The sequence below is a fragment of the Heteronotia binoei genome, chromosome 14 (assembly GCF_032191835.1).
Source record: "Heteronotia binoei isolate CCM8104 ecotype False Entrance Well chromosome 14, APGP_CSIRO_Hbin_v1, whole genome shotgun sequence".
In the NCBI taxonomy this organism is placed as follows: domain Eukaryota; kingdom Metazoa; phylum Chordata; class Lepidosauria; order Squamata; family Gekkonidae; genus Heteronotia; species Heteronotia binoei.
The window spans coordinates 30,217,529-30,234,084 of NC_083236.1; the positions used below are offsets into that span (position 1 = coordinate 30,217,529).

Sequence of the window (16,556 nt, forward strand, 5' to 3'; positions counted from 1 at the left end):
CAACCCACCTCTGAACATCTCTTGCCTTGAAAACTCTACAGGGTCACCATAAGCCAGCCAGGACTTGACAGTACTTTCCACCATCGCCAAGGATTTACCATCAACTCTCTCACTAGGTATGGGGCCATGAAGAACAAGAACTCTCATGCCTCAAACTGCATGTGCAAGATATCAACCAAAATGCAATTGATTCAAGGAACCATGCGTGACTAGACATTTAGCGGCTGTCATGGGAAATCAAGGGAATGAGGCAACCAGATGTGTAACATCAAGACTGAGCTTTTCCCTCCCTTCCTGCTTGATGCTATAAATTCTGGGATTGGCTGGAAGTTGTAAAACCTGGGATTGGTTGAAAATGTGAGGCTTCTGGGACAAGCTACACAGGTCTTTGGATGCTTGCCTCACAGTCCATGGCTAAGCACACAGTCTATGGGCCCTGAATGAATCAGTGCACTGGATCCAAGACCCATCTAGGTTTTGCATTATTCATTTTGTCTGAATTTTGTTTGAATTGTTTAATTAAATTTCACTCAGGCATGCCTGTACACTGGCTTTGGGTCACCAACAGGGAAAGAAGCAGGTTAATAAATAGCCTGAAAGTGAATAAATATTTTTTCCATAAAACATCTAATGGAGTAATGAGAATCATCAATAACATAAAATACCCACTGCTATACTAAAAAACACACTGGGTTTTTTGCACAAAACACAGGTGGCAAAGGAGAATGAAGGCAAAAATCCACAGGACAATCACAGCAGAGGTAAAAGGAAAGGACCCCTGTGCAAGCACCAGTCGTTTCCGACTCTGGGGTGCTACAGTCACCAAATCTGGAAGTTACCAGGGCACGTGTGACTGTAAGTTTGTAACCAGTAATGGCTTCTTCAGAAACCGTCACTGTTCGCATACCAGCTCAATTGGATAAAAGATATTTTGCAAGCCAACACTACTGCTTTAGCATCCCCCCAGTATGTGTCTTCAAGAGAACAGCACAGCATAAATTCCACCACCCATGTCTATTGAACCACCTCTCATGTTGTCTGGATTAAATTTCAGTTTGTTCAACCTCAATGACCCCATAAGAGCTTGAAGATACCGGTCCAGTGAAACGACTGCCTCCTTAGCATGTAATCAAAATGAGTAGAATTAGGTTTCAGCAGAATACGGACTGAAAAAATGGTAACAGGCTGGTAGAAGACTATGATTATGCTGAACTCAAGGAGTTCTTCCTTTTCCTCAAGTTCAAGCACTCAGTCCCATAGTACACCTCTGCATGCAGACAAGTGTTGTGCTGAGTACCATTAACACAAAGATAGCATGTAATATCACTCTTTCACCCAGTATTCTAAGTGTCAATGAATATTCGCTCCTAGCCCCGTCTGCCAAGCCAGAGAACTGACAGATGACTCCCTAGAATCAATGGCCTGCACAACTGCAACTAAGCTTGGAAGATACAATGAATGCAGTGCAACTCCCCCCCCCCCCCCCCCCAGGAGAGTCATTCTGAACCTGAATGTGCACAGACATTTTAACTGTTCCAACTAGCTTGGCAAAAAAGGAACAGAACTGCCAAGGCATCCAAGAAACTGCAATTAAAGCAGTGCATGGATGACTCATCACCACAGCAATTTCCACTACGGTTACAAAAATGCAGAGGTGATTATCTACCTTAACCCACAGGGTTGCATCAAAGGTGTGGGGAAGAAAAAACCTCTCTACCCCATTTCCCTTTCTTCAGAATCAAAGCCTTAAAACACATCTATCAATCCATCTTCGTTTCAGTTCACAATTCAGTTCCAGCTACAGAAGCATAATTTTACGTACCTGTTCAGGCTCTGTTGGAAATACATAAGATTCCAATAAACATGCCGTAAACAGGTACAGACTCCCCATAAATGAGCCCTAACTAATGAGTTAAACAGCTGTACTAACTGCTTAATGACTGAAACTACTCTAGCGACATCCTGGCAGCTATCTCCTGGTACCATCTGCTCACTTGAATTTCATAAAGACAGTAAGTTATCATGCCTGCCCTGCTACAATTGCTGAAGGAAGCAAGCGTCTAAGCATTAGAGCCACTTCAGAATAGCATTTTACAAAAGCCAAGGAAGACAGTAATTGTAACAAGGCATCAGCCAGTCATGTAAGCACTCTGTTGAATCTTCCTCCTGAATGCAATATATACTTTAAAAATGAAGTGAAAATTCACCTAAACACAAAAAGTGGGGGAGCTAAAAAGCTTATAAAAGTGAAAACAAAGAAAATGTTCTATGAGTCTTAGGAATGCAGCACTCAGGAAAGAACTTAGCAAAGGGTTTCTCTCAAACACACAATTCATGTCCCAAAGAAATGTGCAGAAAATCAAAATTTTACACTTTTATGGAGCGGATATAAACATCAATTTATTGACTAGAACTAGGCTAACAAATCCAAGAGGCCAACTTGCCATAGCACCTAAAATTTCTTTCTGACACCTAGTATTCGAAAACATTAGCATAGAAATACAAAACTCTGAAGACGGGGGGAGGGGGGGGGATCAGTCTTGCTCCTAAATTTCTGGACTGGCTCCTAAAGGCAAAGAACTTCTTTTTTAGGCTTTCTCTAGGATTTTGAACATTGCTTCTGTGCAGGCCCAGAAATCACGGAAAAGGACTCTGCACAGACCACAAAGAAAAACAACTGTCAATGGAGCTTCTCTGGCCACAATCCAGCAAGCAGAAACCAGCAGACTCTACTCAGAATATTCCTGAGAGATCTGTAACGCAGCCCAATTTAACTGTTCCATTTACATGTACTCATGAGATGGTTCAAGTAATCGATAAACTTAATTAGTAGAACTGTCCAAACATTAGTACACACACACAAAAATCTAAAAGTGCAAAAGAAACCCACTTTTTAACAACATGCACATTTATAAAATGCAGGTCATTCAGAGAACATAAGAGAAGCCATGTTGGATCAGGCCAATGGCCCATCCAGTCCAACACTGTGTCACACAGTGGTCAAAAAAACCAAGTGCCATCAGGAGGTCCACCAATGGGGCTAAGACACTAGAAGTCCTCCTACTGTGCCCCCCCCCCAAGTACCAAGAGAATTTCCCTTGTTTATGTAAATAAGTGTTTTAAGAACATTCATTTGCTTCTGCCAATCATTTGTATTACTGAGACATTCTTTAATGCAGAAAGAAGATGCTGATATTTTTAACAAACTACCAAGCACAGTGGAAACGGCTCCCATCAGCTCAAAAGACTTCCCCTTATGGAGCTGAATTATGGCTCAGTGGAGGAGCACTTGCTTTGTATGAGAAGGTTCTAGGTTCAATCACTGTGATCTCCAATTAAAAGAACTCAAGTGGCAAACACTGCAAAAGACCTTTCTCTGTCTTAGAACTTAGAGAGCAGGCAATCCTGAGTTTGACAGATCAGTGGATTCATTCAGTGTAATTGCGGGTGTTTGAATGAAAACAGCAAATGGAAGACTTAGGCTTCTGTGACCATTCTGCAGTCCATCTATTCTACAAGTGCAGGGAACAAGATGCTGGACTAGATGGACCAGTGTTCTGAGCTGGCAGGACAGCTCTTGTGTTTTTACCTGAGGGCATTTTTCTCAGTGTGTATGTAAAACAAATAAACACAGCAAGTATTCACTTCCAGTTCACAACTTTCCACATTTTAAAAGAAGTCCTTCCAAAAAAATGAAAGTTGTCCAAACAACACCAATGGAGCTTTGCTAAGAGTAAGTTAAGCTAAGAGCGCACTGTGACAAATACCAGACTAAACACAAAACTAAAAGAAAGTAGGTGTCAAAATGCAAGGAAAGCAGGAAAAAGTTTATGAAAACACTACAGCAAGCACACTGTTAAAGGTATATTTGTTAACTGTTGCAGAAAATATGCTCAAAGGTCCCACCAGTAGAGACTTACAACTAACTGACAGGCAAAAGATAAACTATGGAGCCTACCAATCTACCGCTGGCTGGTTTTCATTTTATCAGCTAGCACCTGACAACTGCTGTGCTTCCAAACACTATGGCACTAGATGGACCTTGGTCTGATCCAGCAAAGTATTGCTTATATTATTCAGCAAGAGTACATAAATATGGTCACATAAGCAGAGTTCCCCAGTATAGTGCCTGTAAGTTCCATGGTTCCCGCTGGGCTTTTCAGAAAGTGGGTAGGAATACTATTGACTGCCCTCATTCAAATGAAAGGCCTTTCCACAGCTGCAGCTACTTGAGGATCAGGAGGACTGGTAAACAGGGCCTGCGGTTCCCTTCAGGCTTCCTTTTTTTCTTTCCCCTTCTTTTTATCACTTTCTCCCTTCTCAGCCTTTCCCTTGTTGCTTTTCATTCCGTTTCTGTGATTCTTTTGCAACAGAAGGAAGGCGGTATTGTCCTGTGGAAGCCATTTTGGATTTAGCACTCACCACCCCCTTTCAAAATTCCAAAATTGCTCACAGGTTTAAAAAAGGGTTGGGGACCCCTGCCTTACTCATTCAAAGACGCTCTTGCTTTGCAAATCTAACACAACAGTGGGCTGCAAGAATTACACACACACACACACACACACAAAGACCAAACCAAAGTCAGTTAGACTTTTAATAGTTCGGCTCAAGAAGCTGTGCATTTTGAGATCATGAAATTTGGCCTGAATGTTATGACAGAGAAGAATGATTCATGCACGAAGGCAGATCAGTTATCTGGAAACCACGAGAATCTAAAAATGGGTATGCTGACATTAAATCATCTGGCCTGATCTCCCCACCACCGTCTGACGTGCTTTAGCCACCCTGCCCCATGACACACCTGCCCTGTTAAAACAGATTAAACTGGCCTAACTAAAGGCTACTAAGTATGGGTGCGCTACATTTGATGTACCTAAATGGCAAGATATCCATTAAAGAGTACACTGTACAGATGCTTCTAGAATCATGCAAATAGATGAAGAATTGAGGGGCAGCCAGTGAGGATGAGCCAAAATTTGGTCTCTAGTTATGTGGACTAAACATCTTTTTCAGTCAGGCACTTATGTTGCACCCACCACCCTATGTCACAATTCCTTTTTTTTAAATGGTTTTATTTATATTCCAATCCTATAACATATATATATTTACAGAGAAAAGATTTCGATACACCTGTGTGTCACAATTCCAAAGGTACTTGCCAGCTCAAAAAGGTTGTGGACCCCTGCAATAGAGCTCCTGAGCCACTGACTGCCTACTGTGGTTAAATGGCTGAGTGAACAAACTGAAATGAAAGTGTGACAAGATTGAGGTAAAGCTGATTGGGATTCTTGAGGTCTTGATGGACATTACGCTTTCCACTATCATTGGGGTTCGGCTGACCCTTGCTGACTCAGTTAAGTGTCACGGGGTTATTGATTTATAATATTTCTATGTCATCTGTTCAGAGTCCTGACCAAGGCAGCTTACAATTAAAAACCACAGTATTAAACACAAGCCATTTAAAAAGCAGAAAGTTACACTGGATCCAACACTACCACTAGAGAAGAAGGTTAATGCAGCAACAAAACATATACACTTCTTTTTCAAACTTAGCTTAGGCCACAAAATGGCCCACCTACCTCAACTCGACAAATCTAGCCCTCTGGATCAATGCCACAGCAACATCAAGACTAGACTACTGTCATAAACTCAACATAGGTCTCGCTTCAAAGTCAACTCAAAGACTTCAGTTGATGCAGAACACTACAGCTCAGTTGTTTTCAGTAGGTAACCACAGCATGCAGATTACACCTATTCTTCAGTCACTGCCTGCCAGCTACCAGATTTAATTAAAAGATACTGCCATCCCCTATAAAGCCCTACACAGCCTTGGATCTATAAACCCCTACATGGCCCTGGACCCACATATCCGCAAGACCACCTTTCCCATGCTCCAGCATAACAATTTAATTCATCTGAGCCAGGTGCCACCCTGCACAAGAACAAGATCAACAACTGTCCTTGTATGTGCATTCACCATAGCAGCCCCCACCTTGCACAATGCCATGCCTGGAGAGATCAGAAAGGTCCAATGGTTCTGGTATTATGTAAAATAAAATTGTTCGGGAGAATTGTTGTATCATGTACCATACCTGCTTCAGCAGGGAGGGTGGGATATAAGCAGAACTTAATTAATTAATATGATAGTACTTTATTTTTACAGAACGGTTCAAGAGATATTTTAAGAAAGGGGATGAATCTGTGACTTTACTGTATATGGTTTGTGTTATCTGTAGCTCTACCCATTAATCTGGGTGTTGAACTCATGTGTTATGTGAGCCGGATCTAACATAAATGAGACCTTGTCAGTGTGTCATAAAATGTAAAGCCAGGTAGCAGAGATATAAACTTTATAAAGTTTATAAATCACACAGCAGAACTACATAGCCAAGCTCCTTTACTGGCTGAGGCTCCTACTCCCACCTCCTCCCTTTGGGAAAAGGAAGGGAAGAGGGAAAGAGCAAGAGGCGGCATGGCTGCCTCATCACAAAGGAGAAATAAAAAATGGCGGCTGAAGGCAGTAGGCGAGAAAGAAGGAAGCAGATGACAGCCAGTTGCTGGTGGGCCTGATTGGAGCCCTTTGGGGGCAAGACAGGTCTGCAGGCCAGACATTTGACACCCTTGCATTAGCTTGTTTTCAGTGTATTTTATTTCTACTTATTATCATTTACTACTTGTCTAACATGTCATGTTTAATATTAATGATTTCTTCTGATTTCCATTTGTTTCCAATTTCTGCAATCCCAGTTTTATTTACATTGCTTATTATATGGCCCATCCTATTCACTGCATTGACCTTTACCATGTAATCCACTTTGCGTCACAGTGAGAAAAACAGACTATAAATGATGCAAATAAATAAATAACCAACCGTCTTTGGAGAGAGATCAATCACCTCCACACAAAGCAAGGCCTTCTTCATTGCTGCTCTACAGTTCCTTGACATAGTCCTCGCCCCACCAAGATTATGCTATGCTCTTCCTCTGTTATCTGAAGAAGAGCAAACATCTTGGCCTTTGGTTGATATTTTTCTTAGCACAGAGGCTCCTTGGAAATTTGAGTTTAATGGCTGCTGAAGTGCATGTAAATTGTTTTATGATTTTTACCATGGCAGCACTCCAATTTTAATATTTTTAACTGTTAAGGTTTTAATAATTCTGCACCATTCTGAGAATGTGTAAAAAGCTATTTAGAAAGGTCAGCAAATAAATGGTTCCAAAAGCATCTCCAAAAAGATTCTCAAGCAAGTCACATAAATAATGCATTACTATTATAGCAGACTTGTGAATAAGACTCCTTACCATCCTTCAATATATCCCAAGATGTTTAGCAAACATATATAAAAGCAGTTTCATTTCATTATTGTAAGACACAACTGATACCACCTAGATTCACGGCAGAGTGACATCTCTAAGATGAACATAACCAAACCTCCATAGTGGAAAGGTAGCATATACCTCTGAATATCAGAAGCTAGGGATAAACAGAAGCTGGAAATAAAATAATTTACAGTACTTTCATTCCCTGTTTCTGGGCTTCTCAGCAGCTATATGTTACTGTTGAAAACAGTCTTGCACCAGATGGATCCATGGTCTAGCCCAGGTAAGCTCTTATGTGGTATTGTTTTTCACAATACTGCTGCTAGATGCACAGTTTTTCTTCTCACAAGCACCAGGATCCCTTAGCTCTTATCATACAAATGAGTTCAAAAGACTTCCGCATGCTCACTAAACCTAAGGTCTGCTGAAAACTTCACTCTGCATGAACTTGCTTCATGCAAACGGTGACATAAAATATACAAGAGCCAAACCCTGCTGTGAACCACTACAAGAGTCCATTACTTTCATCAGGTCCTACACAATGCAAGGCCTTCCTCTGCAAATTTCAGAGCCATACTTTTATCGTCCATTAGTTTAGTGTACATCTGAAAATGAAATGTATTTCAGCTATCCCGATGTACTTTTCACTTGCTATTGCAGACTGCAGTTAGCCAATCACCTATGGTAAGTTAACAACTCCTTCTGGACAAAAGAAATAATGCTACATTGACCACTCAAGTTGCTCTGTGACACATTGCTGATATGCAGGAAGAATGGTGACGTTCTTTTTGTGTGTGCCAATAAATTTTACGTGCCCTTCTGAATAGCTACACTTCTTATTTACAGCAAAAAAATAAAGCAACCGTTCTACTCAAGGGTAGAAGGCAGCAGTATCTAAGGTAGTAACAGAGTTGCCAGAGCAGAATCCTATGTATGCTAAAAATGTTTTAACCATCAATACAGATAGGACTCCAAGACAGACACATTCTTTTGCATAAATCAGGATCAGTAAAGCTATCTGAGCTATTTCAGCCCCAAGTCAGATGCAAAGAAAGAGCTGCACTTGGGACTGCAAAACAGAACCCATACAATCCTGACCCAACGCTCCCTCGCTGAAACAACTGATTCTCCAAACTCTGGGACAGAAAGGAGAAGACTTTGTTGTTTTGTATTCCATAGTGAATACAAACAACAAAGCTGACTGTAGCATCTGTCAGACTTGCAGCAATGATTCCCAAGGATCTCAACTGCTCAAAAGTTTCTTGCAAGCCACAGGGTTGCTATGGTCACCCAATACAAGATCCAAAATTAGGGTCCCCCAGGTTCCAGAAAAACCAGGAGGTTTTCATGATACTATTGCACTACCAATTAAAACTCACTTGGAAGTTTGCACACATTTGTTATTTCCACTGCTGGATTTCTAACTGATGAAAATATTAACCCAGTTCCTGCTTTACCTACTCCCCTCACAAAACATTCTCACTGGTATAAAACTTCTACTTGCAGAAACAATGAAGATACTAGAAACTGCACATAAGTAAAATCTCTAGAAGTTTTGAAGCTGTAGGGGGGAAGCTTTCCTAGTTTAAAAAAGGGATAGTCTAGTTCATAAACCTCAAGCGTAATCCAAAGGGTGAGGTATTTTTCACTGGAGGAGCATGTAGGGCCAGAATCCTTGCTTGTGTGTGACAATTATCTGATACACAGTTTAAAAGTATTTTAGCTAATTAATCAAATATGCAGCTATGACCTGCTGATTACATTATAGAGATTTTTCGCACTGTATCTCAGCATCTCACCTTTTCCAATACAGGGATGACTGGTCCCAGTACTGGAAAAGGTGAGATGAACTATAACTAAGAGTGCAGTTGTAAAGACCTATACTCTTCTAAGTCCACTGAAGTCAATGGTTTGTATCCAGTTTTTCACTCTCTCAGCTCTATTTTCCTTCTTATTGCAGCATCCTCCTCACATAACTTTTGTACATGCATGTCCCATGATTCCCAGTACAGCCTTTCTTGGTGGTCAAAAGAACCCTCACATCTTTATCACTACTGTAACTGGTGGTTGGATCCAACACAAGGAGTTTGGAAAGGTGAAACTCTGATTAGGACAGCACTACAAGGCTGTTCATTCTTTCTTAAAGTACATTCATATTGAGTATTTGTTCTGAAAGCATTCTGGACAGCTAAAGGACAGCAGTAAAAATGCTTCAACATTGTATCTTGTAAAATATTTTGTAAGTTCTCTTAATTGTTCTATATCAAACCTCAAGAACCCACACAATGAATTTTTCAAGTTTTTGCTACTTCATCCCCCTCAAGTCTTACCATCTCTAGGTCTGCAACTGAACTACTCCAAAGAAGCAGTGAAAACAGCTTCCCCTTCTGGCATGTCCCTTCCTGATCTTATTCAGCCAAAAGATTTCTAAAGCACCTCCTAAAGTCATGTGAAAGTCAAAGGACAGACAGGAAACTATGGATATGAAATGGAGGGGGGGGGCAAGAAGAGGTATCCAGAAGGAGCAGGGAGATTTTAAACATTTTAATTAGAGTGCTGGAACCACCAGGAAGCTTTCAGTACTACACCAAGTACCTGTAATTAATTTCAAGTTAAAACCAGGTCAGGTACAACCAGTATGAGTTAAACTGACATGGCAAAATGCACCACACAGGAATGGCACAAAAATCTGTTTATAATTTCTGTGCCAAGTACCATCACATTAATCTTATAAAACTACCATAAAATTCCAACTGACATACAGAATGCTCCCTTTAACACAGGTTTTCTTCTTCCTTCCCTCCTCCTCAGTTGCAGAGTACTCTGTCACAGATATTTTTGGACAGTTTAAACACCCCCCTAGCTTGCAGACTGCACTAAATCTCTATTCATTCCTCAACCACTCAAGTACTCTATAGTTAAATAATGGCAACTAGCAAACAGCAGGATAAGAATACATCCCAGTGCTTCAGATATGGCCTGCACTAAAATGGCTTGCTGCACACTTCACAAAGCACCTCAAGTGTTATCTATAGTTATACATTAAGTGAAAGTTAAGACCACAATTCACAGCGATGTGCAACATCTTTCATGGCCTTCACCCACACTGAAAATAAATCCTGACTCGCTTCACTGTGTGCAAAGCAAGTTGGTTGCTGGGACCATAACTGCAAGGCAGATCAACACACAAAGAACTGTGTGGATAGAACATTGTGTGGATGGAACACAAGGCACAATCTGTCCTAATGATGGGGCAGAAATTGCCCTTGGACTTAAACGCTCTGCTTCCCTGTCTTCAGTCTTTGTGCACCTTGTGCCAGGACCTTCAATCAAAAAGAAAGAAAATTTGCTGAGCCTATGAACTGCACTTCCTTGATTAGTTACCTTGCTCTATCAAACAACGCATGGTCACATGAAGCTGCTTTATACCGAATCAGACTCTTAGTCCATCAAGGTCAGTATTGTCCACTCAGATTGGCAGTGGCTCTCCAGGGCCTCAAGCAGTGGCAATGCACAAACTAGAAACTTAATGCTGCATTTGCTCAAGGTAGTAAAACCCACCTGCACTTAATGCTGCATTTGCTCAAAATAGTAAAACCCACCCACACGCAGGTTCAGATCGAGGAACTGTTAATTTAAAGCAGGGGTCCTCAAACTACGGCCCGCGGGCCAGATGCGGCCCACTGAGGACGTTTATGCGGCCTGCCGGGTTATGGCAAAATCAGACCGGAAGTGACGTTCGACCTAAACTCGCATTAGCAACGCACACTTCTGGCACAGGGCTGAGGCGGTGGAGATAGAGTGTGAGGTGATACCGAGGTGAGGTGAGTTCCCAGGCCGGGGTGTGTGGTGTGGGGAAGGGAGAGAGATGCAGAAGACGGAGAACTGACGGCCCGCGGCCTTGTACAGTAACAGCAGTCCGGCCCTCCAACAGTCTAAGGGACAGTGAACTGGCCCCCTATTTTAAAAGTTTGAGGACCCCTGATTTAAAGCATATAAAACATCTCACTTCAAATTATAATAGGTGTTTCAGTTATGTATTAATTTCCACCATTTTTTTCAAAAAATAGTACAAAAATTTCACAGCCAGTACTATCATACTATTCAACACTACCATCCCAAAGGAAATGGGCAGATTCTCTCTATATCCCCATCCATGAATTTTTATCCTTGGCTTCCTTCAAATAGCTCAAGTCAGCACAAACGGTTCTCACCTCATTCATGTTATCCTTGTAGCAGCAGGATGTAGTTGTTACAGTAGGATCTGGGAGAGACAGAATCAAATCCCCATTTTGCCATGGAAATTCGCCCAGTAACCCTGGCCCTTTCTCAGACTAACCTATTGCACAGCTCTGTTTGTAAGGATAAAAGTGGGGAAGGACATTATAAGTTCCTCTGGGTCCCCACTGGGGAGAAGTGTGGGAAATAAATAAGCGCACAATAATTGTGTAACAGTTTTTAATTATGTAATGTATCTGAATTATTTATGAATTGTTATGCTTGCCAAATAGCCTAGTTATTACTGTGATCTGCCCTTAGCCTGCTAGGCTGGCGGGCGGAATATAAATAAATATCTAGCAACCCTGCAAGGAAGGCTAGGCTAAAATAGCGACTGGCCTAGGGAACTTCATAGCAGAGTAGAGATTTGAAGACTGGACTCCCAGTGTCCTTCTCTGACTCACTAGGTTCCCAAACGCTGTTAAGTACAAGCAGAAAAAAGAACAGAGATGAAATAACACAGTATCAATCAGTAAGACAGGCAAGTCTCTGTAAGATGCGCTGAGACATAATCACTAGAAGTCAGGATGTTCATTAAAATTAGATAACAGGCACTCTGCCTCACCTCCATGATGCAACCCAATCTACCTTTCAACTGCCTACATTAAGATTCCCGGCTAAGCCTCTAAATCAGTGACTGGTTATAAGCATCTTGCTTGGGAATTCGTGATCTCTTTCCTTACAGAGAAAGTGCTGCTTTCACTTAAAGTCATCTACAGGGATGATGAGAACCTGAGTTAGTGAAAGCTCACCACAACCAAGTCAACAGCTCCTGACAAATAGCGTCTCACTAGCCATAAAGCATGCATAAACATAAGTTTCTCATCTGGGGTGTTAACTAGTATCCTTGCCCTGGGAGAAGGCACACAGGCACACATCTGCCACACCTGTAATCCTAATGATTACTTCCTGAGCAACAGCTCTTGAGGTAATGGTCGAAGATATTTGAGCAAGCACCAGCAGTATTGGGCAGGGACAGTGCTCAACCATACTGCTCAAAACAGCAGTTTTTAGTACAATATACTGAGGCTTATTCTCTCTGTTCCAGGTTCACACACTGCCCCACATAGTAAGAACAGACAAACACAAAAAACAGGAACTTCAGATGAGTAGAATAAACTTGGTTTGCTTCTGAGAGAATGAAAGCATATGGAAGCTGTATCCTACAACTGTGGTTGCAAGTACTGCCTCAGCAAATGCAGGGAGATTTTGAGAGCAGCGTCTGGGGAGGAAGTTATGTAACTTCCAGGTAACTTTCTAGGGATTTTCTCATAATCTCCAAGAGTGAAGTTGATAAAGACATGGAAAAATTCCTAGAGTCACTCTAGAGCAGGGGTGTCAAACATCGGCCCGAGGGCTAGATCAGGCCCCTGGAGGGCTCCTATCAGGCCTGGGAGCAACTCACTGTCATCTGCTTTCTTCTCCCTCTCTTGCTTCCTTCTGTGTCACAGCTTGCTTTGCCAGGCTTGCTCAATTAAGTTACAGAGCAAAGTCACTATTTTCCTCTATTGGCTAACCAGCACATAAAGCAACTTATGTGCAAAAGCTCACAATGCCCAGCCATTTCATGTTTTCCCCTTGGCCTTAGACTCAGAGCACTGACCATGAGATTTCTGAATGTCAATAAATCAAAAGTAGGTTTGCAGCTTACACACATGCACAAGAATAACACCTGAACAGCATATTCAAGATTGCTACAGCACAGACATTGTCTCCAGATTCTGATGCAATAATTCAGAGCAGTCAGTTATCAGAAACTTTTAAATAAATAAAATATTGCAAGAGTGCTAATCTTTTAAGCATATTTTATTATAAGTTTTTAAAAAAATCTTTAATTGTATTTGTCTGTGTCCTTTTTAAGTTTGCAGCTCTCCTACCAGGCATTACATTTTATGACACACATGGCCCAGGCTGACAGGGCCTCATTTATGTCAGATCCAGCCCTCATAACAAATGAGTTTGACCCCCCTGCTCTAGAGGCCACCATTTTTTCTCACTCCTCAGTTTCTCAAGGGTGGGAATTGGGGCTGGAGTTTACCTGCTAGAGGCAGGCAAATGCCAAGCCTACCCACTGCATTGCAGACTCACCCAGATAAGATTCCCCTCAAGTTATACATATTTTTCCGTTCAAAAACAACATTTTTGTTTGTTTTTAAACATGTAGCTGAGATGAACTTGCTACGAACCCTGGATTTGTATGTAATTGCAATAAGAATCTTATCAAACTACATGCAGGTTACATCAACCACAAGTCATCCTGGGATCAGCTAACTCTTACTGGAACATACATTCATCAGCCTGTCAGGGCACCACCTGTCAGCTCTGTTCTTCCTTTCATTCGCAGCAATTACCTTTCCTGCATATTTGTCATAATACTGGAAATTCTTTGTGCTACAGCTGAAAGTTAACTTATAACATCACACAAGTAAGTCCAAGAGCATTAGCAGCCTGACTGCACATACATCTAAGCACATACATTTGTTCAGTCATCTGCAGGTCACAAGCACTCTGAAAAGCTTCCCTCTTTGCTCATGTGCAAGAGATTCTTCACCACAGGCAACCAGGCAAGTGGCTATTTCCAAGCCTGAATTATAGGCTCAAGACACACCTATCCTCCTTTAAACTTAGAACTAGTGACAACTCCATCTCAGAGCACAACTTAACCAACTGAGAATGTGTTTCTGATGTGCACTTGATTGCGTGCTTCAATATCTGTTCACCATATGGTTTAACAACAAATGAGAACTGATTTTAAAAACACACAGTTGTTCATTCCAGCAATTATGAACACGCTGCTTCACAGAAAGATGTTTTGCTTCCCAGCATCTGAACAAGTGAACTAACTCACAAAAGCTCATGCTGGAATAAGTGTTGTTAGTCTTTGGACTTCTGTTAGCAGGCAAATGGCAAGCCTACCCACAGCTTCACAGCTAGCCACATTCAGTACGACATCAAGGATATTTTGCAAGAGTTGTAACTGAAAAACTGGCAACAGTAAGAGGTTATTTTTTCCCAACAAGGCCAGTTCAGTATGAGCTAGGCAATGCAGGGAAGTTCAGCTTTGCCCATTACAGGGCACTTTCCTTTTCCTTCCTCCAACTGAACAGTCAAGTGTACAGAAGAAGTAAGTAAAATTCCTATTCACTCATGGGAGAAACTTTATTAATTTGTTTCTGAGAAGAGGAGAACAACCTGACTGTCTGTTTTTGTTAAAGTTGATACCAAATAGATATTGAAACACATATTCAAATATACATAGGAAGGCATTCATTTTTATTTAATCGCGGTTCTACAGCTTCACAACTGAGTTGAGATAAGGATTCAAGTTGCTCCCGGGAATCCTTGAAGGTCAGGAGGTAAAGCAAGATACAGAAAATGTGCTATGTGATGTCATCACATCCAGGTGAAGAGATCAGGCAACACTGTGAGTTTGCTGAAAAATGTTCTCCCTCCCAACATTTCTCCAGTAGTCAAAAACAATAGGGTAGGAGAGCACTATCCACTGGAAAGTTGCCTACTCAAAGTGAGCAAATGGTAAACTTAAACTAAGAACCCTCTTGTTGTGTTAGATCAGCTATCTGCCTCAACATCCTGATTCATAGTGCACGGGGGGGGGGGGGGGAGGCAGCAAAGCAATCAGGCAGTGGCCCAAACCTTTCCCTGACACTACCCCCCAGTACCTGTATCCAGATAGTTACTTCTACTTACCTCTACTGATCATGCATTCTAGCCGCCTAAACTTAGGTTCCCGTTTGAGCTTTCAAACGAGCTGTATGTTGCCAGACAACTCTGAATGAAGTTCAGACTAGAGTTGCTCCAATAGCACCTCAACAAAGACAACGCACTCATGGGAGAGACTCTACATTCGAGGTGACAGAAGCCCCCAAACAAAGTCCCTCCCCGCCAATCAAGGGTCCCTGCGGCCTTCCCAGGCGGTCCTCTACAGAGCCCGGTGCCGGACTCTTGCTTCCGGGTTGCTACGGGGAGGGAGAGACGGAGTTTTCAGGACGCCTCGGCCCCGCCACAGCAAGCACCACCAGCCCGTGGAATTTCCCAAAGTTGCTCCTTGGAGCGCCCCCTCTGCCATTCTCCACCTTGGCCTCGCTCTCACCTCCCGCACGTCCTGCAGGCACTCGAGGACGGCCAGGTTGTTGGCCCAGCTGTGCTTGGGGCAGACGCGAGTCACATCCTCACGGCAGGCGGGCTCGTCCGCCAGCTTCCAACCGCCGCCCGAGGAGCCGCCCGCGCGAGGCGGCCGCCCGACACCGCCGCCCGGGGCGGCCCCCGCCAGCCCCGGCTGAGGCGGTTGCTGGGCCCCGAGCCCCGCTGCCTGCTGCTGCTGGAGGGGAGCCCCCGGGAAGCCTCCGCCGGCGACGGCGCCCGCTCCCTGCTCCGCCCAGGCCGGCCCGAGCGCCAGGAGCAGCAGAATGAGGAAGGGGCCCGGCCCGCGGCTCCCGGCCCGGACACGTCCGCACGGCGCCATCTTGGATGCGACTCCTCAGCTCGGCCCGGCCCGGCCTCGCTTGCCTTAGACCCCGCCCACTGCGCACGCGCGTACCGCCCCCTCGCCCGGCAGTCGCCAAAGAACCACGCCCCCCCGTGGTCGCTGCTCTGCACGCGACATCCAAAGCAAAAGCGGGTGACGTCAGGACCGGCTGGGAGAGTCGCGCGCGGTCTAGAGCCAACCTCGGGTGGCCTCTGGGATGAGATTCCAGCAGGACCTTAACTCTTCGTCTTCGCCCCGTCCCCATTTCCTCACCTCCTCGGTCGCTTGGCAACCGTTGCCGCATCCGGGTTCTCGGTCTTGCAGGAGGCGGTGCGGCCTTGTGCGGTTTGGTAGCTTTTAGAGGCTCTTCGGGAGCTCAAGCTTGTCTATCACAAGGAAAATGGACCAGATGAATGGAATTCTGCCAGCGCAAAATGCTGCACACTAAAGCAGGAATCCGGCATTGCCTTGAA

The 16,556-nt window shown here is 43.3% G+C and overlaps 1 protein-coding gene across 2 annotated transcripts in view; it reads right to left on the reverse strand.

Annotated features, from left to right (window-relative positions):
* The window catches only part of GLG1 (golgi glycoprotein 1), a 91,426-nt gene extending 75,300 nt beyond the window's left edge, over positions 1-16,126 (reverse strand). For both annotated transcript variants that reach the window (XM_060254537.1, XM_060254538.1), the window contains exon 1: positions 15,709-16,126. In XM_060254537.1, coding sequence (XP_060110520.1) covers positions 15,709-16,080 — 372 coding nt within the window. In that variant the 5' untranslated portion in view covers positions 16,081-16,126. The remainder of the gene's footprint in view (positions 1-15,708) is intronic.
* Between the last annotated feature and the right edge of the window lie 430 nt (positions 16,127-16,556).